This window comes from Gobius niger, assembly GCF_951799975.1.
Source record: "Gobius niger genome assembly, chromosome: 9".
NCBI classification, from domain to species: Eukaryota; Metazoa; Chordata; class Actinopteri; order Gobiiformes; family Gobiidae; genus Gobius; species Gobius niger.
In genome coordinates this window covers 6,680,274-6,705,223 of record NC_136860.1, presented here as the reverse complement: position 1 = coordinate 6,705,223, position 24,950 = coordinate 6,680,274, and the positions used below count along the sequence as shown (strand labels likewise).

Genomic DNA, 24,950 nt, shown 5'->3' with positions numbered 1-24,950 from the left:
AAAAAATATTACATGAGATGTAGCGACTTAACAGGAGGAAACCTGTGTGAAATGGTGGATCAGTGTTAATTTTGACAACATATTTTATTTTAGTTTTAGTCTTTTGACTAAAATGTAATTTAATTTTAGTCAAGATTTAGTCAGAAAAAAACTTTTCAATTTTAGTCTAGTTTTAGTCGACTAAAATTACATTAGTCGACTTATATTTATAATATTCATTTTAATCATATTTAATCGTGGTCCTCTGCTTCATGGAGCTGCTCCAACATGAATAAAGCTCAGACCTGTTCATTTGGCAGAGAATTTAAATGATCTGAGGCTCTTTCAGACGGTCAATAGAAGTTTGGATGATTAGTCTTTTCATTTTTATTTAGTCTGATTTTAGTCGACTAAAACATCTGGACATTTTAGTCACAGTTTTAGTCTCATGAGAAACTTTTAATTTAGTTTTAGTCCTATTTTAGTCGACAAAAATATCACTTTGACTAAAATTAAGACTAAATATTTTAGTCGACGAAATGAACACTGCGGTGGATGTTTTTGTCTTGAGGCTAACGCGGCTAACACAAAATGAAAAATAAAACTAGCACAAAGTTTTGAACGAGCCTGCGCAAAAAAGAATCGTCCTGTTAGTAGTTTAAATAATATTGACTTGTTTACATGTTATATCATCATTTTTCAACACTAGCCTTTAGCTCTAAGATAAAAGCTCCGCCCTTACGACAGCGGGCGTTTCCTTTGGGGCTGGATTCACAGTGAACATGATGTTTGTAACACGTTGCTGTGACTCCATCAGTAACTCGTTGTCCTTCACCAGATCCTGAGCTTCTCTATATTTGTGTGGGAACCTGCTAATTGTGAACGTAAACGATCGCTGACAGGAAGTCCAGCGTCTGGCTGACTGTCCAGGAAGACGTCACGTGGGGAAACTGTGCATAAGCCCATTAGCCGCTTTCTGGTGGACTATAAACATATTTATCACCCACCAATGAAGTCACGCCAAAGTCACCCGATTGTATGAATGTAATTGTTCAGTAGAAGCAAAAAACTGCACTCGTTAGCACAACGTAGCACAAAGCTAATGTTAGCTTCGGTAGCTTACTGGTTAGCATTGTCAGCTTTTTTAAGTATTTAAGTATTTATAGGCTGTTAAACCATTTTGCTCCTCACCTTGTCTTTGTATTTTAATTTATGAAACAAATATTTTCATAATTCTGCATTTATTGAAGTAATGGTGGAGATGCGGCGACATCACAGCGTTCTAAAGGCCTATAGTATTTATACAGGTAAAATTACCATGAAGACCTTGGATCTGTTTTTTCCCTTTCTTTTTCACAACCACGGTTACATCATCCACATTTTGACGGCTCTGGGCCCAGTGCAGTGAAGTCTTTGCACCCGTGAAATGAGCCCAATATGGGAAGAGTCACCGTTATCATGGATCCGCCATGTTCAAGGAGCTCCACGCCTCCACAGGAAATGCCATCACCTCCACTTATTTATGGATTTCTAAACCCTTGTAAAGAATTAGATACCCATTTCAAGATAATGTCTGTAAATGTAAACAAATTGGTGTTGAATCTCAAAAACATTTATTTTATGAATGCGGCGATGTGAAGACATTTGGGGTTGATTGACATAATTGGTTCAAGGTAAACAACAATTTACCCATTGGGTGTATTCATGAAAGATGAAAAAAAAAATAGAATATATGTATAATCATTTGAAAATTGGGAGCACATTCTATTTACCTAAATGTAGTTTCCTGAATGTAAACTAGGGCTGAACGATGTTGAAATAACTTGCAATATGCGTTAAAGCTGTGCAATATCACGATAACGATATTATTGCGATATTTCACTAAACCAACACAATATGTCCATTCCATTAAACACAAGTCATAAGTAATTCCTTTTTCAGCAAATTGTGTCAAAAGAAGGCTGAGAGAAAGACACATCAGCACCACAACAAGACTAAAATTGATCAAAGTTAGTGAATGTTTAACTGAAACTGAACTTTTACACATTTATGAATTTAATGCATTGTTTATTTTTGTCTGAGTTTGCAAAAAACCTCATCAACCTCATTCAGATGAAGACTTGCATGATGTTGCGGCCCCAAAGTAAACCCCAATGTTGTTACTTGAATAAATATATCCTTGTGTAAGTCTCTTCAAATGCTGAAGTGTAATGGTGACGTAAAACTATGTAAGGAATGATCTGTATATGAGCTGATGCCTTTTATTGTTATTGTACTATAGTATTTTTTTATTTAATGTTTAGTCATTTGAATAGCTTTTTTGATTGCAATAAAAAAAAAAAAAAAAAAAAAAACACTCCACTCTTTCTCTTTGCTCAATGAGACGCCTTTAATAAACTCCACTATCCTTAAAGTTAGGATTAGGGAAGAGAAGTGGTCGGAGCTCCACTGATGGATTGCCCCTCCATCGGCTGCAGTCAGACCCTTCTCATAATGTTCCATAGACTAGCATTAGCTAAAAAAACAGTATAAAAAGAGGAGAAAAAAAGACATGGAAAAGCTCCGTTAGCTGCTGAGTCACTACCAGTAAATCCATCTCACACACTGTAGTGTCCAAATGTTTTAATGTGAACAACAACTCCAGTATTTCAACTTTTAACATCTCCATTCGTTGATTATTGCAGCAAATCCCATGATGCTTAGCGATATGACATCATAGTCCTGAACTCTATAACCTCTACACTCAAAAGCCGCACATGCAACACATTTCAAACTTAGCTTGAATTAGTATGAAACCAAAGGTGAAAGTCCCTATTACACTGTTAGATCAGACTTTCATTTCATGCATCCGGCGCCCTCTTGTGGCCACTCCCCATCGAGGCCTTCTTAAAAAGTAAACAGTCCACAGCATAGACTGTAAAAGTTGCCTTGCCTTGCCTAAAGTCACACATTTGTTATTCCCAGCACAAATATCCCATGTCCCTGGTGCAGTCGTCCTGTTTAATGTGGTCTGCTAATAATCATTATGCATGCAGAATATTCCACCACCAATTTAAATATCTATATCACTACCGAGATTGAAGGTTATTCAATTTGTGTAACTGAAGCCAATCCAGATGAAATTTCAAGTCAAACATCGAGTACACAACAAACAAAAACAAAACAATGTATCCAGGACTAATCTAGAGTCTTTAGGTCGCTGTTTATAATAAAGTTATAATAGAAAATAAATCAACTGCACTGTCAAACCACTGTTATGTGGTTAAAGAACAAGAAATATGAGGTGGGTCCAAAAAGATAGTTTGAACCCAGGGCCCAGAATTTGCTGCTGCGCCCCTGACTAGGAGACCCCTGCCAGAGGAGCGAAGGGGCCGTGAGGGTTCATAAGGTAAAAGCCGTTCTGAAAGATAGGAAGGACCAAGACCTACTGCCACCTCAGGTCATATGCGTAACTGCAGCTTCTATATTAAGCTCGTGCATGACGGCACTTTGGACCCGAAGCAACACCTTTTTGAGTGACAGTACAAGATTTTAGAGGCAGTTGTGGTGAACAGGTCTGAGCTCACAGACCTGTTCTAAACATTAGGCCATGGCTGGAACATGTAGGCTAGGGGAAGGAAAATACTTAGTTTTAACATTTTGAAACTGTAAAGTCCCTTTAATTTATCTCATACAAAGACTTTGTTTTTCTATAACTATTGCTTTTGTCGCCTATTTTACAATAAATATTGCTATTGTTTCTTTATTTCTTTGCCCACCAGAAGCTATAATAGCCTATAAAGATTTATTTTTAAAGTTACACTTTGTTTATTCCCTATTACAGTATCTATGGACTTTCCAATATTACGCCCCTCGCCTCTGGAACCACCTGAGGAGCTCAGGGCTACAAAGAACGTTCATGTTTTTAAGAGCAGCTCAAGACCCACCTTTTTAGCTAAGCTTTTAACTGACTAATCTATTTATTTAATCCTAATATATAAAATGTATATATGGGAGGTTGTGCCAGGCGCATTGTTTTAAATGTTGTAATCTGTAAAGCACTTTGTGATACCTTTCGGTATGAAAAGTGCTTTTATAAACAAAGTTTGATTGATTGGTTGGTTGGTTGGTTGGTTGGTTGGTTGGTTGATTGATTGATTGATTGATTGATACTATACTATTGTAGCCACAGCTGTCCTAAGTAGAGATCAAAAGAATGACTCAAGTAGAGTTTACGAACGGTGGATAAAGTCCATGAAACACAAACTACATCTATTTGTGCCGCATTAAACTTTTGCTCCTTAAAGATTTACTCACTGTGGAACAAGTAGGCTAACATTATTGTTCTCAACAATAGGAATACTGCATCATAATATTATTCAAGTAGAAGTAAAAACAACCATTATGTTAAGACTACTCAGAGAGGTACAATTGCAAAAGGTTACTGATTTACATGTAGGCCTACTTGAGTAAAAGTAACTGAGAAAGAATGACTACCTGGCCAGCATTACTATCATTCTTGTCTAAACACTTGTCTATTTTGACGTACTTAGCGCATAGTGTATGAATCTGGAGGGCCGTGTGTATAGGTATAGGTATAGGTATAATAACAGAAATATTGGGCCTGAAGAGGGCAGCAGTGAGCCTCCGCCAACCGGAAGCTCAGCGTGCCAACCCGGAAGCGGCTTCGAGAGTGGAAGGAAGCGCCACAAGAGCGTCTGAGATTTATCTACAAAACTGAACCATAACAACGGTGAGAGCCCGTTTACACGACATCAGATACCACGTCTGAACTGTCCAGTCATGGTTGATGTGGACAGTCATAGGAGAAGTGTTGTTAATCTGTCTGTCGGTAATGTTGTAACCGGTGTACTAGCGTAGCCGTTAGCATCAGAGCTAACTGTGTCGGATTCAAAAACACATGGCCATAACAGACACAAGTCCCGCTATTTACAAGACCTTTAACTGCAAAACCAGCCCAATTGTACCGCTTCCTATCTCTGATTATTGTTATTTTCATCATGGTAATTGTGGTTTGAAAAAATAAAATTGGTGTAGCTTTAATCACTTGGTGTTTTTTCGTCAACACGGTTCCTTTTTAACCTGAATGTTATCGTTCTGTTTCAGGCCCTTATTGAGTTACTGCAGAGTCCTGTCTTCCATATGATTATCATAATCATCTATATTACCTCCCAGACGATCATATAAGTCATCAGCTTAAACTCTTTTGTGTTTGATTGTAAATATCGTTTTTCTTTCTCCCTACAAAAACCTAAAGTAGGTATGTGGATAAAGTTTTCAAACTCAATAGAAAGGAAAGTAAATAGTTTAAGTGGAAAGATGTAGCATCCCTCTACAATATGCAATGAAATGTGTGTGTATATGTTCAGTATGAAGAAAGCGGTTTCTATTTCAAAATCAGCATCTGTCTTTAGTCCCGCCCCTTCCATTGAAACGAATGGAGGTCAGTGTGAGCTAAAAAGATAAATGACCAGATCTTTTCAAATATTCAAGATTCTTTCATCAAAATTTCATAAATTGATTTAACATATTTCCACTGGTTGCACGTGTTAAAACATAATTTTATATTTTAGCTCCTTTAGTTCATTTAAACATTGGAGTTTGGTTTAATTTGGCTGTTTTCAGTTGTGTCAGTGGGCAGAGTAAACAAAACTAGCGATAGTGGACAGAAAGCGGGGAAAAACAAGCAACAAAAGTGGAGCTGAGTAACTGAATGGTGTTGGCGCTAAGGTTTATCTCTTCTACACGTGCATTAGCAGGAGTGACAAAAAAATGTGGGGGGGGGGGTTTGAAAGATCACAAAACTTTGAGCAGCAAACGACAGCAAGACCCTCTTCATGTCCACCCCCTTCTCCACAGTGTCCACAGAAAGGTGTTTATTCAATTCTTGCATATTGAAGTTAAAGGAATAGGCCACCGTTTTTACATACTGAGATATGCTCTTACCTCACTTTAGCCGAGTTAATATATCCCCGTCTGGTCTTTGTCCGTGCGCTCTGTCACGCAAACGGAGCACATACGCAGCCTCTCCCACATGTCACATAGCTCCAAAAAAGCTCACGATAGAAGCTACCAAGCTCTTCCACGTGTTCCCTATTTAAATAAAGTTACGTGAAGTGTTTTCATGCGAAGTATATTTACACAGAAATGTAGCATGTCGATTATATAAGCAGATAAAAAGGGGTACTATAAAAAGAGGCGTAAGGATACGAGGAGTAAAACGTCAGCGCAGTAACTCCTAAAGGTTATTGCCGGAAGTGAGCGGGGGAAGTCTTTAGGAGTTACTGCGCGGACGTTTTACTCCTCGTATCATTACGCCTCTTTTTATAGTACCCCTTTTCATCTGCTTATAAAATCGACATGTTACATTTCTGTGTAAATATACTTTGCATGAAAACACTTCACGTAACTTTATTTAAATAGGGAACACGTGGAAGAGCTTGGTAGCTTCTATCTTGAGCTTTTTTGGAGCTATGTGACATGTGGGAGAGGCTGCGTATGTGCTCCGTTTGCCTGGCAGAGCGCACGGACAAAGACCAGACGGGGATATATTAACTCGGCTAAAGTGAGGTAAGAGCATATCTCAGTATGTAAAAACGGTGGCCTATTTCTTTAAAAATAAATGTTGAATTTGCTACCGCGGGAGTAAATGAAGACCGATTCTCTCCATTTCTACACGAGACTGAAGACAATTGTCTAATTTCAGCCAAAAAGGCCATTTGCTGTCCCGCTGTAAAAATGATCAGGGCAAAACCCGGTCACAGATATTGGGGACAAAAATGGCAACTCCGTTTTAGAAATCTCCACATACCTGGTTGGTTATTCGTAAAGAGAATATGTAAATATGGGCTAGAGATAGTACACGGGGCTTTAAACCCTCTTACTTACTTTTCAGGCCTGTTTATGTGGCTCTCTTGTTGTATTGGCATCCTCGTTTTTGTCGCTGTTTTGACGCTTTGTTTAAGAAGCTGTTAGATTTGAGTAAAGCCAAACTGGAGAAAATGTGCTCAGTTCAGATGGGGGGGTTAAGAGGTCAAGGTTTCCTTTGGGTTTGGTGGAAAACGGGTTGATCAAAGGTCTATCAAGGTAAGGTCAGGTAATTGTATGTGCTGTGGTTGGATAAATAGGAGAAACAATAGACCTGAGAGGAATACAATGATCTGTTGAGATATCTTTTTTTTTAATAATTAATCAAGTACAGTTATAATACAGTAATACCAAATGGATACGTTAGTGCTGACTCGCTGTCCCCACAAAAAAAGGGACGTTGGGAAGGGTTTGGACCGGTGTTGTTCCAATTAGGGCTTAGAACCTGTTTACATTGTTTTATGTTTAATTTTGCACAAATCAATAAATACTTGAATTGCATTAAGAGTAGGAGGCACATTGTTCGGTTGTTTGGCAAAAAAGCGGTCTCCCTCAGTAGATTGAAGCTTTCCTAAATAGTAAGTAAGTAAATAGTAATAAGTTAACCTGTTATCAGTAGTATATTTTCAGTTCACATTTTGCACTTTGCAAAAATGTTATCTATTCTGTTCCACCGTAAAGGAAAATATACAGATTTATTTTGATTGAAGAGAATATTGTTGAATGAAAGCACTGAATTTATGCACGTTCTTCTGCTGCTAATGTTAAAGCAGTACTAAGTAACGTGTTTACCTTAATAAATCCTTTCCGTAGTCCCTGTGGGGGTAATACAAGTGTTTATGGGATGATTGGAGGCTCTTTCATCTCCCCTGGTGTCTCTGGCCAGAAAACCATGTTTGCAACTTGACTGCCCCCGGTGCGGAGAAAGCAATACACACTAATGGAATCACGAAGAAGAAGCTAACATGCTAGTGGGCAAAGCTAACTGCGGGCTAACGTCACTTTAAACAGTATTTACAGCGAAGTTTGAGTGAAAAAAAATATTTCCGTTGTATAATTGGATGCACAGTAACCCTCTCTCCCTTCGCCTTTCCTGTCAGTGTAGTATTTACTCTCCAAGACAATTAATAAATTAAAAAATCGTAACTTGCTACTACACCTGCAGTTGCGCTTATGGCCTCTAGGGGGAAGAGTTACTTTGTACTGCTTTAATAAAAGTACCTTTGTGACATTGTGGTTTTGACCAAGAACATATGGCTTATTGGCATTAATTCACTGGAAAAAGATATCAAGATGTATTGTATATCGCCACTCAGCCCAAAAATATTGAGATGTGACTTTTTGTCCATATCGTGCAGCCCTAGTTCCGATACCAGTCCTCCGATCCGATACCAATACTTGAGAGTAGTCGGCGATACCAAGAACCAGTCCGCTACCACAGCAAGTGAGTAAAAACAAAGCCTGTAACACATGGCTCATTGTGCAGATCAGACAAAGTTGGTGCACTGTGATTTATGCTGCTTGATTCTATGTTGGCAAAAAACAGATTTAACAAATTTGATTGATCGGGGAAAACCAGAAAAAAGTGAGTGCATCAGTAGGTCCAAAAAAAGTAGGCGCAGGTGCTCTTCAGAGATCAGGTATAAAACTTGATAAACAGAGGCGGAAAAAGAAGGATCTGAGGCACCCTGACTTAATTAAAAGTCGCGACTTCGACCTAGAGATGGTCTTCCTCAGGGCATAAGTGATCGTGATTGATATGGGGTTTTATTGTCTGCATAGTCCAAAAGACACAATTATGTATCAGATAGATAGGTTTGGGTTCAGGCACTCACCGATATTCGGAAAATATGCAGTTTTCGTTATAAGATTATATCGTTATAAAAGATTATAATGTTTTATTTTTGTTTGTTATGGTATGTATCCACGTAAGGAACAAAATTCGAAATAAAAACGACTACTACTAAGATACGAGTGTTAGGTCTGGGCGATATTGACAAAAATGAAGATCTCAATATTTTTGGGACTTTCTCGATAACGACGATGAAGCCATATTTTTGCAAACCATCCGAAATAAGCAGCAATGTGCTACAGACAACTTAATATACATCGCTTTGCTACTGAAAAAGATATTTGCAACAAAAAGGCTGTAAAAATACTTTCCCCTTTGAACTAACCTTCCTCATGAATTAGTTTAAACTAAAGGATTGGGCCCAGGGTCTTTAACCAGAGCTTAGCGTTTGACTTGTCATGTGACTGCCCTTAGTTCTGTCCATTAATTGTATTGACGGCATCCGAATGTGAAGTGTGTTTGAACAAAGCAGGTGTTCAGTTGTCCTGTTCTCCTCAGATATGGATTCTCCGACTCGAGGTCCTGGTCCGGCTCAAAGGGAAGAGAGTGGTGAGTCCTGCAGCCGCTGCATTTGCTCCGTGTTTTCTCCTTTTCCTTGTTAGCTCTGTATAATATTGTTTGTTCTTTTTACTTAATTTGATGAAAATCTTTTTGTTTTATGTTTTGTATCAATATTGCAGTATTCAAGACAGTTTTCACATAACACAGTCCAGATCAAAAGTTTAAGAACAACTCTCATTTCTCATGTTTGGATCCTAGCAAGGTTCAAAGCAGAACTTCAATATGCAGCAAGAAGAAAAGGGACAAAAAAGAAAATGAGTAAACCTTTTGAAAGTAAAAATTTTAAATAGCTATAAATATTTTTTTGTGGATTCAGTGTCATTTCCTGTCAGGTTTTCCACTGTCATGACTTTGTCCCCATGCAAAGGCAAAACAACAAACAGCCGACCGGATCCCCCTCCTGCTGGGGACTTTTTTGGGGATCTTTAAGAAATTGAAAATGACCGTCTCAGCAGTGATGGCGCGATGTGAGAGGATCTGCTTATGCAGCTCAACAACCCACAAACATTACTTTTTGTACATCATGACCGAGTGAAAACCTGACATTGTGCATTTTTGCACAGATTTGACCTTTAAACGACATGTGGTCTTGAACTGCAAAACAGGCTATTTGTTTAATAGTTATTAAAAGCTTTACTCAAGTCATTTTTTTTTATCCCACTCCCATTTCTTCTTCTTGCATATTGAAGTTTTACTTAGAACCTTGATCCAAACTTGCAAAATTAGATTTTTGCCATTTTTTTAACTGGTCTTAAACTTTTGATTGGGACTGTATACAGTGTATTCATAAACCAATGCCCACTGACTGAAATTCAAATCTAAATGTTAAAGCTTAAATCTGACTTGTTTTGCTGTCCGTCCAGATGACGACTCCAGTCCAGCTGCCAAATGTGAGCCTGCAGCCTCGGCGGGTCAGATAGCAGTGTCCCGCCGCCGCTCCGCCTCCTCCAGCTCCTCCAGTGCAGAGGAAGGGGAGAAGGAAGAGGAGGGCGCCCAGGATGAGAGCAGCGACAGCAGCAGTAGCAGCAGTGACGATGACGAGCACCAGGGCGCCATGAGGAGGATCCGCAGCAGTGTGGCACATATCAATGTAAGTGTCCACTATTCTAACTTCAGAACCACACCGCGCAACATCACCTCTCCTTAGACTTCGCTGGGCGCAAAGGGAACTCTGATGTTCGTTATTTTTTTATTAGACCCTGGAATGCAAGTTCACAGCTGTAAAATTCAGAGTGAGCTATTTGCTGGGTTTCAGGTGTTGGTCAGTAGAAAGGACTTTCAGCCGTAAAAATAATGGGCAGGTTTACGAATCCAATCACTGTCAAATAATGATCAGGGAAAACATTTCTCTTCCACAGAGTTGTATTGGCACCTGCTCCAACTGAAATAGAATTCAAGAACATGAACGCAGCGTATTATGATCGACTTCTTCCTGTAACCAAAGGAAAGGGCGGCTGGCTCTTATGGGCTTTCCATTTAAACTTTTTTGCCTCTCTTCAAGTTACTATTGAACACTGGCTTGTCATTCTTACCGCCACGTGTTTGTTGTAACATGCGCAACATCGGCTTAATTTGATTCTTATACAAATTAAATGTTTGCCCTATTCTGAAAAAACCCAGTCAAATTACTAATGTGAACGAGCTTCAGCTAGAATGCGCTGAAGAGAAGCCTCGCGCCCTCAGTCCATTCGGAATTTTACAGTCTATAGTTTTTGATCTGTAGATTTGTTGTTGATCTGCCGTCATGGATTCAAAACCAAAACATCCAGTGCCTGAGGACAGCTGCCTGAGAGCCAATATGATGAAAAGCAATTTCATTGTATTCTGTTTCTTCTTTTTGTCCTTTCCAGAGACCAATGCCCAGCCTTCAAGAACCAGACCAGTCAGTTTCCAGAGACCAACACTTTTCTAAATCCAGATCAGGCTCCAGAGAACCAGACCCCGGTCGGGACCAAAACAGAGACTCAGATCAGGACAGAGACAGGTCCAGGTCCAGAGAGGCGGGCCGGAGGAGGGACCGGTCCAGAGAGGCGGACAGAAGGCGGGACAGGTCCAGGGACAGGTCTAGGGACAGGTCTCGGGACAGGTCTCGGTCCCGCGGGCGAGGCAGGCGAGAGCGCTCCAGATCGCGAGAACGGAACCGAGACCGCTACGACTGGGGACGCAATGGAAGGTAACTCAATATCCTAGACATTTTTAATTATTTGACTGTTTGAATGTGTTAAAAATAACTCAAAATCGACTGTTCCAAATTATTATGCAACTCATCGTTTCACTACATTTTAAAGCTTGTAATTAACTGAAAATGGTCATTTGTTGAATTTGTAGCATTAGGAGGTCATATTTACTGAAATCAGAAGCTATTTCAATCAAAAACATCTTAACAGGTCTAGTTATATTTTACCATAGGAGCCCTTGTGTGAAAGCAGCTTCAAAATTCTTAAATCCATTAAACTTGTGAGTTTTTGGAAAGTTTCTGCTTGGATTTCTTTGCAGAATGTTAAAATAGCCTCCCAGAGCTGCTGTTTGGATGAAAACTGCCTCCCACCCTCATAGTTGTTTTGCTTGAGGCTCCAAAGGTTCTCAATAGGGTTGAGGTCAGGGTAGGATGGGGTCCACATCATGAGTTTCTCTCCTTTTATGCCCATAGCAGCCAGTGATGCAGAGGTATTCTTTACAGCAGGACATGGTGAAAACTCCACATATTTTTCAGAGGTTATTTTCACACCTTCAGGGAGCCTAAAGGGGCCGACCAGCTCTCTCCCCATGACTCTGGCCCAAAACATGCCTCCGCCCCCTCCTCGCTGACGTCACAGCCTTGTTGAGACATTGTGGCCATTCACCAACTATCCACTACTCCATTGATTTGACCATCCAGGGTTACACGGCCTCATCAGTGAACAAGACTGAAAATGAGTCTTCATGTATTTCTGAGCCACTGCAGCCGTTTATGTTCATCAGCTTCAATGAACAGTTTAGGGGAGGCCGGATAGAAGGTTTATGCACAACTGCAGCCTCTGGAGGGTCCTACACCTTGATGTTAGGGAGACTCCAGAGGCACCAGCCTCAAATACCTGTAAGCTGCTTTGTAGCAGCTGTTCTGATGTATTTGTCTGGCAGAAACAGTCCTCATTGTTGCTTTATCTGCACAAACCCGTATGTGCTCTGAATCAGCCACCAATCTCTTAACAGTACGATGATTACGCTTAATTTTTCATGAACTATCAAAGGTTTTCATAACTAGACCAAGGCATTCAACTATTTCATGCTTTTCATGAGCAGAGAGATCTTTTTTCTTTCCCATATTGCTTGAAAATGATGGTAAACAAACAAAACAAGTTTCTCCAGTTAAGTCCAGATAAACTGTAAGTGAAAGCAGAGTTCAAACTTCTGACTGGCCATTTTCATATAAAATAACTTGTTTTCACAGAGATCGTCGTGGCGGCCGCTATGACCGACGAGGAGGCGACAGGGAGGCGGAGTTTGACCTGAGGAGGGGCGGCCGCTCTCCCTCTCCTCCCTCCACAGATAAAGAACCTGGGGAAGGGCCTCCGGTGAAGAAGAGGAAGGAGGAGCTGGACCCCATCCTCACACGGACCGGAGGGGCTTACATTCCCCCCGCCAAGCTGAGGATGATGCAGGCCCAGATCACCGACAAGAGCAGGTTCGTACTCTGACAGACCAGTGCAGACAGAACTATAACAGCAAAACCAGTAGCTTTAATCATTTATTTGCACTAGGACCAACCAAGAAGAAAAATCTATAGAAATGTTTCAATTTAAAACAATTTATTTTCTGAAACGGTCCTAAATTTGCAGAAATTGTGGGTTTAGATCTTTATTTTTAAGACCAGCTATATATGCAGTTGAAATTGGCACAGGTTAAATGGGTTTTTGAACCAGGTATAAAATGGCTGTGTGTAGAACCCCTCCTGATTTGCTGTGATTGAAGTGTTGTTCCTCCTCCTCTGTAGTCTGGCCTATCAGAGGATGAGCTGGGAGGCCCTGAAGAAGTCCATCAACGGTCTCATCAACAAAGTCAATGTATCCAACATCGTCAACATCATCCAGGAGCTGCTGCAGGAGAACATCGTCCGCGGCAGGTGCGGCCAGGGGGCGGGGTTACGGGGACTGGCATTTCCTCATTTCCACAAAATGTGACCATTGTGAGAGTGTACGGGAGAGGAATAAACGTCGTGTTATCCACGATGAGCCCCAAAGGCTCAAACATCCAGACATAGAGTAAATGAGACCTAGTGTAGAATGTTTTCTAATCTATAATAGAAACCGCAAACTCTATGGCCGCCGCCATAAGCTCCATGGGCGCCGCCATGTTTATTTCCCATACCGACTTTGAAGCTAAGCAGGGAAGGGCCTGGTTAGGACTGGGATGGGAGACCGTTTGGGAACACCAGGAAGCCTGGCCACAGTAGTGAGTGTGTGCGTGGTTGGTGGTGGGGGCTGATGTGCGCAGACTGGTTGCCTCGCTTATCATCACTGAGTATGGAGTGAATGAATACTGCATCACTTTGTACACCAACTTTGAGCGTCTGGAAAAGACTTGCCATGTTTATTTCCCAAAAATCCGCGGGCGGCCCCCACGTGACGGTCCCTCCGCTCGCGGGCATTGGCCAGGGTGCTGCTGTCCGAGGACAACCCGCCGTCACAACCACGCGAGTGCACGAGATCTGACTGCCATGCGTGTGCGCGCATCCAAACAGGCGATGTGTGTCATCGTCACTCACGCTAAACTGCAGCTGTAGACCCTCCGCACAGGTACAGTCACATCCTCCAAACACATCTGCGCGTCTTTGTTTAAGTCTCTCCTGCAGTGACCGAGGCTGTGGTTCATTATAGATCCAGTGCTGCGTAATGTCAGAGGCGCAGACAAATGCGTAAGATCCAGTCCTGGCCGTATTCCGTCTCCAAGGCTTTGTCTCTGAAAAAAAGTACACGCAGAAACACAAGCTTCAAATGAAACGCGCTGCTCCGAGAGCTTCAGCCTCCGTGTGCGGAAAGCGAAAATGAAACTACCACTTCACGAGCGCATGGCCTGCACTGTAGCGTTTTTTGTTTTTTACTTTGCTGCTGTACCATTTCTTTTCTATTTTTTCTTTACATTTTATAAAGCGGCTTTGAAAGCATTGCCAATTGTATTCTAAGGATATAAATACTGTCTAATAAAAAACAACTTATTATTTTTTAGATTGCACTTGCACCGTGATGCACCACACCACGGGTCCTGCACCGTGAACCGAACCGTGAGAGCTGAACCCCTAATATTTAGCCATAAATATTCCACTGTTTCTTGAATTCTATTCCCCGAGTATGTCGATGTAGTATATAAGAAAGGAGTAGGGGTGCATCAAACACTCCAATTGCAGTTTCTTTGAAATTATTTTTAGCATTCATTACTTTACACATTTGTAGTGGCCATAGTTTTTGGAATGGGTTGGGAACCACTGGTCTACTTAGTGCGGGTCTATAGCTATACTGAGTGACGGGTTATAGGGACTATACTGGACATCTCTTTGTAATAACTCATAATCTCTGAATATCAAATGTGGGGACTAGCGAGGCCCGGCCAAAGGCCGGGTCTCAGCTAATAATACTATAAAAGGAATTGAACATCCATTCATCCTAGAACTCTTCCTCAACCCACCGTGTAACTGAATTAAGGCTAAAATGTCACTTGTGCACAAGTTCTCAACATGTTTGTTCTCCCTCTGACCTCCTGTGCCTCGCCTTACCTCCTCAGGGGTCTCCTGGCCCGCTCGGTGCTGCAGGCCCAGGCGGCCTCTCCCATCTTCACTCACGTCTACGCCGCTGTGGTGGCCATCATCAACTCAAAGTTCCCTCAGATCGGAGAGCTCATCCTCAAGCGGCTCATCCTCAACTTCAGGAGGAGCTACCGCCGCAACCTCAAGGTAATTTACAGACTGCAAATGTCAAACTGCAAAAACGTTTTAGAATTCATCTGAGTTAATCATGTGTGCGAATGTGTTTTGTAGCAACAGTGCCTGACCGCCTCCAAGTTTGTGGCCCATCTTATCAACCAGAACGTGGTAAGTCCTTTTTCTGCCCCATTAGACTTAACACTATAACTGCAATTTGACTTCAGACTCATTTCACAGTTCACATCTTTAATAATTATAATTATAATAATTATAATAATAATTATAATTATACCAATAATATAATTTATAATATATAATATAATATACTTGCCAAACGGTCTCCCATCCAAGTACTGACCAGGCCCTTCCTGCTTAGCTTCAAAGATCTCATGGGATCGGGCAAAGCCTTTTCCTACTTTCCAGGAACATTAACATTTGAGAGAAAACTGAAATATGAACAGTTGACAGTTGTAACTCGAGGTGATAAATGTAAGTCAAGGTCTTAAAAAGTCTTAAATTTCACTTTGCAAAGTGCAGGAACCCTGACAAACACAACAATCAAAATCTCTCTGAAGACAAACTGTTTCAACTGTCTGATTGATTTAAGTACAGGTGTTTTCACTGATAAAGTCTTTACAATGAGCGCCTCTCCTCAGACCCGACCCGTGACAAACATGAGCTTTAAATACTTAGGTCCTCTTCTGATTGTTTGGAGCACATTTGGTGTCTCTGGCTTGTTTGTTTATCCGTCAAATTCACAAGTTTAATTGCTATTGTCACTTAGCAACATAAGACCTGGAAAGTTCTGCATTGTGGTTTTAAGAAAATTATAGCAACATTTTCATATCTTGCAGTTCTTAAAAGGGACTACACAGAGTTTAAAAATGTTAACATTAATTATTTTCCTCCCCCTGCATGTTCCAGCCATGTCCTAATGTGTAGAATGAGCTCACAACTGCCTCTGAAATCCTGCACTGTCACTGAGTATAAAATGACCAACTTGCATCTAGTCTCTTTAAGCCTTCTCTTCATAAAACATAAGTGGGTGGTGGGTGAGACTATGGTGAGACTGTGGGGCTCCCTAACGTTAGCACTCACTGTGTCCCTGTCCCCAGGCCCACGAGGTGCTGTGCCTGGAGATGCTGACGCTGCTGCTGGAGAGGCCCACAGACGACAGTGTGGAGGTCTCCATCGCCTTCCTCAAGGAGTGTGGGCTCAAGCTCACAGAGGTGTCTCCCAGGGGCATCAATGGTAATACTGCAGTTCTAGCCGTCCCGTTGTATTGAGATATGTCTTCTTCTCTCACACCAACCACCGTTCTAGTCTGTTTTACTACGATCACTGAGGTCCTTTTTGCTAACACCCCCTAATTAAGTTTAAGTTTATTGGTTTATTTGGTAGGGACATTTGGCAAGAAAACTAAGATAAATTACGGGGTGGTTTGTGTTCAGTGTGAGCCCGCCCAAAAAACATATAAATAACGTTCCTGATTACGCTTCATCATGTTTTGGTCCTGATTTAGTCTTCGTGAGGTCTTTTTTTGGTCATATTTCAAATTTTATTCCCTCAATTATCAATTCTCCAACTGTTATTGTTACCATGTCATGTCATGATTCCAGAACTCTCCGCCCCTCACTGTTGCCAGCAGAGGGCGCCATGTACCTAAACTAAGCTGTCAAAGGGAGTTGGAACTGAGCATGTTCTCCTTGCAGATTTATTAATTGAAGTTGCAAATGATGAATTCTCCACAAGCGAATGTGCCAGAGTGAAGATGAACACACGTCTCTGCCGCTCCAGACTCGTCCTCTAAATTCACAAGTCGGCCTGAATGATTTTGCCAAAAATCAGTATTGCGATTTATTCCTCAATCAATATTGTGATTTCAATTTGAATTCCATTTTTCTTCCCCCAATACGGTTTATTACTTTTTGTTGCATATATCTAAAATATGGCCTGAGCTGAGACAATGTTGTTGCTCATGAAATATTTACAACTGACTTATTAAAGTCTTACCTACTATTTAGTCCTTAATAATCATTTTAAATATAATTCAAAAGAGCCCACACTTATATAATTGTAATATACTGTAGGGCTGCTCGATCATTGAAAAAATAATAATCACGATTTTTTTTGTCATAATTGAAATCACGATTATTCAAACAATTATTTGTTGCCTTTAAAGTCTATCTTTATTGTATTTATTTATTAATCAAAACACTACACTACACTTTATGTTTTCTGGACAGTCATAAAAGTACAAATGATTTCAAGTTTGCCTCGATTAAGGAGAGGTCTCTGTTTCACACCTGCCCCCTGCTGGCCAGCCCGCACACCTGCGCAAGCAAACTGAGCAGCGCGGCCTGATGACATCATCACACAGCGCTTTGTTTTTATGTCAGACAAAAGCATGAGCCATGGCACGTGAAAAGCGAAGGGAAAATAATCCCAGCGCCATGAAATAATGCATGTCTTCTTTGCTAATTTAAAAGAAATAAAAAATAAATAAAAAATTGGGAGAAAAAAAATTGGAATTTTTTTTTGGTGAAAAAAAATTAAAAAAGATAATCGATTTTTTGCCATTATGCTAGTTTTGTAATCGGTTACTGTTGTAATTATAAATCGTTATCGAATTTCGATTAATTGCACAGCCCTAATATACTGTAATATTTTTGTAAATAGCCTAAATCATTTTTTGCTCTTTGCTCTTGTGTTTCAGTCAGTGCTTATGAGATAAGTTCTTATCTTTATCCAGAACATTCCCAAACATGAACCTCCTTCACGGCTCACCTTGATTAGCGCTGCAGCTAACGCAATGCTAACAGCAACAGTCCTTTTGCGGTAGCTGCATGTAAACGCTGAGATTTTCACTGTACATCTACGATCGACCGAGCACCTTAACTAAGACTGAAACTAGACTTAAGCGTTCAGCTCTATTCCCAAGGTTGTTTTTTTGTTATTAAATGTCGTGGGTTTCCTTCTTCTCCTCCCGTAGCCATCTTCGAGCGCCTGCGAAACGTCCTCCACGAGTCGGCCATCGACAAGCGCGTGCAGTACATGATCGAGGTGATGTTCGCCATCAGGAAGGACGGCTTTAAGGACCACCCGGTGGTCCCCGATGGCCTGGACCTGGTGGACGACGAGGACCAGTTCACCCACATGATGCCCCTGGAGGACGAGTACAACACCGAAGACCTGCTGAGTAAGGACCGCTCCTCAATAACTGAAATGAGTATTTGATCTGCACATGCTTGAAAGTGAAGCCTTCTCGTTTGCAGACGTGTTTAAGTTGGACCCTGACTTCCTGGAGAACGAGGAGAAGTACAAGACCCTGAAGAGAGGTGAGTGACCTGTCCCTCAGTCCCACACCTGGAGCCTGGAGTGGCCGTGCCTCCTCTGACCACTGTCTCTCTCGGGGCAGATATCCTGGACGAGGGCAGCAGTGACTCCGGGGACGACGCGGACGGCAGTGATGACGACGAGGAAGAGGAGGAGAACGAAGGGGACGAGGACGCTGAAGGTGGGATGGCTGACGCTGGTCACATGACTTCACTGAACAGACTTTTAGAGGTGTTTAACCATGTTGTTTGTTCTGGAGTTGTTTTGTTTCTTCTGCACGCTGCACATTCATTCTACTTCTATTTATTGTACTTGTAAATAATGTATTTCTGTAGTTTAAAGACACTCGAGGGTTGAGCTAAAGGTGTAATGCCGATACAAAAACGTATGTGCCATTTAAAAGTGTTCATCAAGCAGAACTGGAGCCTTTAAAGGAGCGCTTGGTGTTGTTTCCAGGAGAGAAGGTGACCATTTTTGACCAGACGGAGGTGAACCTGGTGGCCTTCAGGAGGACCATCTACCTGGCCATCCAGTCCAGGTGCTCCACCCCCGCCCCCGCCCCCCCTCTGCCTGCATGTGTCACCGTTACTGCTGCGTGTCATATTTAAACATTTCATACGTCCTTCCCACAGCTTGGACTTCGAGGAGTGTGCGCACAAACTGATCAAGATGGAGTTTCCTGACAGTCAGACGGTGGGTTTTCTCACTAGAACTTCACAGCAGGTTCAAGTACCCTCAGTTCAAGTATAAACCCAAGTATCTGAAGTCAAGTATCTATCCACTACTGCAGGTAGTCTTCAACTGAAAAGAAATGGAGCAGACGGAGCGACATTAGGGGTTACATTCAGCAAAATCCGTCCCTCGAGCACTGAACCTCTGGCCCCTCAAATGATTCCAGCAATATTAATAATAGATCAAATACCGCTTTAAAAATCCTGAAATACTGTAATTTCTGGACTACTTTCACCCACTTTGAGTCCTGCAGCCTACACAACAATGTCATTTATAGATTTTCATGGTCACTGAATATTCTGTTGTGTCATCAATAACAATGCACCTGCTTTTAATTATAGATAGAGCGCCACACCAGTGCTTTAAAACACTCGAATAACTGGGACAGGTGAAAACCCTATCGCTGTCCTCTAGGCTCCGGCTCTGTCCACGCTGTTTGCTGCACCACGGGGCGGTAACGTGGCTTCAGGTGCAAAATCAATGCGATTAATTGACCACTGAGCGAAGGAGTCTTGGAGCCTTTCATTTTTTAGAAACAATGAATGCTTATAAGTTTAAGTATTAAAAAGCACTTTAAAGACAAAACTAAAAATCCCGCCGTTCTCTTGGAATATTTGACGGCCCACGAAGAGAAGAGTCCTGTGTTTCCAGTGGCTGATGGCTCTACACCCGTGCAGCCTATAGATTTTATTTTATTTTTTTAAACTGTGTTGGTGCGGCTCATATTCAGGCGCGCTCAATAGTCCAAACATTACAGCACTAAAGACTCCCCTAAAAGTCAATCTGCTCTGAACTCTACCCAGAGCAGACATAGTTTACTCCACTTGATGACCAACCGGACACTACACGTACCTGTATTTATTGGCAAACTGTGGATACGTGTGTGTCTTACAAGTGTTGTTGTTTTGAGCAGAAGGAGCTGTGTAACATGATCCTGGACTGCTGCGCTCAACAGAGGACCTACGAGAAGTTCTTTGGACTCCTGGCTGGGGTAAGCTCCTCCGCTAACGTTATCCAACCAATCAATAGGGTTACAGTCATTTGAAACTATTAAAATGTTTAAATAGTCACAAAATCGCAAAAGCTTTCCTCTTTCATCCTGAGCAGTCAGATTAAACCTTAAAAAAGAAAGACTGGCTGAATACCAGAATAATGGCAGCCAATCCGGTCACTCATACTGCCTTCTATGTGCATGTGTGTGTTTGCGTGTATGTTTGCAGAGGTTCTGTCTCCTGAAGAAGGACTACATGGAGAGCTTCGAGGCCATCTTCACAGAGCAGTACGAGACCATCCACCGCCTGGAGACCAACAAGCTGAGGAACGTGGCCCGCCTGTTCGCACACCTGCTCTACACCGACTCCGTGCCCTGGAGCGTACGTCCACTCTCTAAAGCCTTTTTACCAATGGGCAGTAGTGGTTTATCACTGTGACATGGAGCTGAAACAAGTTATCCATTAATCAACAACTAATGGATGACTGATTATGACTGACTATTTTAGTAATGGGTGAATGGTTTTCTTGGTTTACACAGACTCAGAAAAAGCAGAAATGACATGGAAATGGTGTATTTTTTGTGTCTCAGGACAATGACCCAATCAGAAAGCAGAATGAGCTCCAGATCCTATCATTTAAACCAGTTCTGGCCCCTGATAAATCTGGACGTGTCCTGCGCTCAGTGTGCTCATCACAACACCATGGATTCGTTAGCATGCTGCTGGATTTCCGCAGTTTCATAACATGTGATTTCCACTACTGCCTGCAGAGGGCGCTCCAGCCCAGTGTCACACTCCAGTCTCAGACCTATTCTGCGTGTAGTTCTGAAACCTTTGTGTGTGTGATTGTCTGTGCGCAGGTGTTGGAGTGCATCAAGATGAGTGAGGAGACCACCACGTCCTCCAGCAGGATTTTCGTCAAGATCCTCTTCCAGGAGCTGTGCGCGTTCATGGGACTGCCCAGGTTCAACCAGAGGCTCAAGGACCCGTAAGAACTGGCAACCTTTTATTATTCTCGAGGACAGCAATGGGAATAATATGGCAATTTTAATTCAGAGAATGTCTCAATCTGTGCAGTACTGTCTAAATGTTTTCAAGAAATAAACAAGACATATCAGGGTTCCCACAGGGCATTAAACGTGAATGTCCAGAGAAAATCTGACTGCACTCACGTGTCCTCTCATGGTTTGTTTTCCAGGACGCTCCAGCCGTTCTTTGAAGGCCTGTTTCCTCGAGATAATCCCAGGAACACTCGCTTTGCCATCAACTTCTTCACCTCCATCGGCCTGGGAGGACTCACGTAAGTCCCTGACCAAACCTGACCGTAAAGCAGACGCACTGTGATCATCAATGATACAGGACCAAATCAATCCTTCTCACGCTGTAGGTTTTTCTGATTTCATTCTCAAATGTTAATGCTCCTGGACGTTCATTTACATTTTTGTAATATACGCAATTTCCCCAGATATTGTTTACAAATCATACACAGATTTAGTCAAATTTGAGAACAATGTTTGAGAGAAATAGCTCTATTTTTTTCATACAAAAAAGTTTAATGTCTTTGAGTTCAGCGCATGAAAAATGAGAGCGTTTGAATTTAGTATAAAGCAGATAAATGTCATGAGTCGCAATGAACAAGCGATACTTTTTTATTATTATTATTGAGGAGCTTTGTTGTGTCGTCTTCCAGGGATGAGCTGAGAGAACACCTGAAAAACGCCCCCAAGATGATCATGACCCAGAACCAGGAAGTGGAGTCCTCCGACTCGGACTCTTCTTCATCGTCGTCCTCCTCCTCATCATCAGACTCGTCCTCCTCAGACTCCTCCAGCAGCAGCTCCTCCTCAGGTAAAGGAACAGTGCTATACAGGGCTCATGACACTTATTAGAGTTATCACGTCGCCAGAGGTGCAAATGACGTAGCCGGTCTATCACCAGACTAAAATCACAAGTGATATTTAGTCTGGGGACCACCATCATTTCCTCGTAGGAGAGGTGTGGTTTACGATCGTCGGTAGCCGTGTATTGGATGCTACGAATGTCTATCATATGTGTCTGCACGCAGACCATAGCAAATCATATCAATTGTATCCGATGACGTGAAATATAGAGAAAATAATAATACATTTTGAGCCACAGTACCGACCGGTCAAAAGTTGAGAAATAAAAGGGAAACCAATACATAAAAAAGTATTTCCAGACTATCTCCTTTGTAGATTCTCACATTTGGAGTTTTGTTTAAAAAAAGAAGAGGGAAATAGATTCTTCAAAGTAGCAGTTTGTTTTGACGGGGTCATCCACCACAGGTTTGCGTTTCAAGTGCCTTTAAAATAAAACAGCCTGTGGAATTGGCCAACAGGAGGCACTGTGGGGCTACATGCATGCAGGTTAAAGCGGAGTAACAACTGCAATATTTTTTCTCAAGTTTGTTATATTCATTTTAAGTACTACATTTTAACAGCTAAAAGCATTGGATTTTGTTAGAGGCAGATGCTTTCTAAATGTTTCCAAACAAGAGACACATTGTCTCATGGGAGGAGGGACTCCCAGACCACAAACAGCTGTAGCTAATAAGCTAGCTTTTCAGCCTCCATTTCATTGAACTTTTTAAACACCTGTCCCTGTGTTCTACAGCCAGTGTTGATTCTGCTCTGATGGAGCTGAGCGTAGCATCAATTATATCATGTGCTCTATATCAAAAAAGTATATCGTGATAACGATATGCGATACCATTTTCCTGGTTACCATGGTGTGAATGATCCAAAATAAACCTCGTCACTCAGATAATTCAATAACCTGAGCGCTCCAGAAACCAGATCATGATATGATTATGATGGTTCCTCTTTGAACTGCCAGTATTTATCACGTGTTGCATTTGTTCTAGATTCGGACGACAAACACAAGAAGAAGAAGAAACGGAAAGAGGACGCCAAGAAGAAAACCAAGAAGGATCGTCCTGAAGTCATGGACATAGACAGAGACAAGGAAATAAGGGACATGATAGAGCAGAGGGCCCAGAGGACGAGGGAGGCCAGGGAGGAGCGGAGGGCCAGGGACGAGCAAGACGTGGAGGGGAGGGGCAGGGCGGACAGAGACGGGGAGGACAGGGAGGAGCGGAGGGCCAAGGCGGACAGAGACGTGGAGGGGAGGGCCAGGGCAGACAGACCCGTGGAGGGGAGGGCCAGGGCGGACAGAGACGGGGAGGACAGGGACGAGCGGAGGGGCAGGGCGGACAGAGACGGGGAGGACAGGGACGAGCGGAGGGGCAGGGCGGACAGAGACGGGGAGGACAGGGAGGAGCGGCGGGCCAGGGCGGACAGAGACGTGGAGGGGAGGGCCAGGGCGGACAGAGACGTGGAGGGGAGGGCCAGGGCGGACAGAGACGTGGAGGACAGGGACGAGCGGAGGGCCAGGGCGGACAGAGAGATGGAGGGGAGGGACAGGGCAGACAGAGACATGGAGGACAGGAGGGGCAGCAGACCGGAGGAACAGGACACACGCAAAAGACACATGGACAAGACGGACGAGCGACACAAGGACAGAGGCAGGGACAGAGAGGCGGCGGACATCCGGGACAAGGAGAACAGAGACCGGAATAGAGAGGACAGGAGGCGCAGATAGGACACAGGCCACACCCTTTTCTAGTTATTTTGTTATTGATCATGAGTTGTACAAAACATTAAAGTTGTTATACGTGTTTTCAACGGCTAATGCGTCTTTTATATGATGAAAAAAAAAAATTGTGCATGGTCTTCCTTTGCAGCTACAATGTTTAATGTGTAATCCTCAGACCCAGTAATGTCTTGGTCTAGGTATGAAAACCTTCGATATTTCATAAAAGATTAAGCGTAATCATCATACTGTTGAGAGATTTGTGTATGATTCAGAGCACACACGGGTTTGTGCAGATAAAGGCACAATAAGGACGGTTTCTGCCAGACAAACACATCAGATTAAGAGAACAGCTGCTACAAAAACAGGTATTTGAAGCTGCTGGTGCCTCTGGAGTCTCCCGAACATCAAGGTGTAGGACCCTCCAGAGGCTGCAGTTGTGCATAAACCTTCTGTCCGGGCCTCCCCTAAACTGTTCATTGAAGCTGAAGAACAGAAACGGCTGCAGTGGCTCAGAAATACATGAGGACTCATTTTCAAACAGTCTTGTTCACTGATGAGGCCGTGTAACCCTGGATGGTCCAGATGGAGGGAGTAGTGGATGGTTGGTGAATGGCCACCACGTCCCAACAAGGCTGTGATGTCAGTAAGGAGGGGGCGGAGTCATGTTTTGGGCCAGAATCATGGGGAGAGAGCTGGTCAGCCCCTTTAGGCCCATTTTAGGCTCCCTGAAGGTGTGAAAATGACCTCTGAAAAATATGTGGAGTTTCTGACTGACCACTTTCTTCTATGCTACAAAATGAAGAGCCGTGCTTTCCCGAACAAGATTATCTTCATGCATGACAGCGCACCATGTCCTGCTTTAAAGAATACCTCTGCATCACTGGCTGCTCTGGATAGGAGAGAAACTCATGATGTGGACCCCCTCCTCCCCTGACCTCAACCCTACTGAGAACCTTTGGAGCCTCAACAAAAAAAACGTCTATGAGGGTGGGAGGCAGTTTTCGTCCAAACAGCAGCTCTGGGAGGATATTCTAACATCCTGCAAAGAAATCCAAGCAGAAACTGTCCAAAAACTCACAAGTTTAATGGATTTCAAAATTCTGAAGCTGCTATCAAATAA

The 24,950-nt window shown here is 42.4% G+C and overlaps 1 protein-coding gene across 1 annotated transcript; it reads left to right on the top strand.

Moving 5' to 3' along the window:
- Positions 1-4,629: 4,629 nt before the first annotated feature.
- On the top strand, positions 4,630-23,836 carry cwc22 (CWC22 spliceosome associated protein homolog; the record flags this gene model as incomplete). Its single annotated transcript, XM_079563755.1, has 20 exons — positions 4,630-4,711; positions 9,197-9,247; positions 10,123-10,349; positions 11,110-11,432; positions 12,690-12,923; positions 13,233-13,361; positions 15,017-15,185; positions 15,270-15,323; positions 16,271-16,406; positions 18,148-18,354; positions 18,431-18,493; positions 18,574-18,672; positions 18,948-19,029; positions 19,124-19,184; positions 20,137-20,214; positions 20,444-20,596; positions 21,076-21,203; positions 21,414-21,515; positions 21,906-22,058; positions 23,098-23,836. The coding sequence occupies exons 2-20, from the start codon at positions 9,199-9,201 to the stop codon at positions 23,834-23,836; spliced, it is 3,186 nt and encodes a 1,061-aa protein (XP_079419881.1). The 5' UTR covers positions 4,630-4,711; positions 9,197-9,198.
- Positions 23,837-24,950: the final 1,114 nt, after the last annotated feature.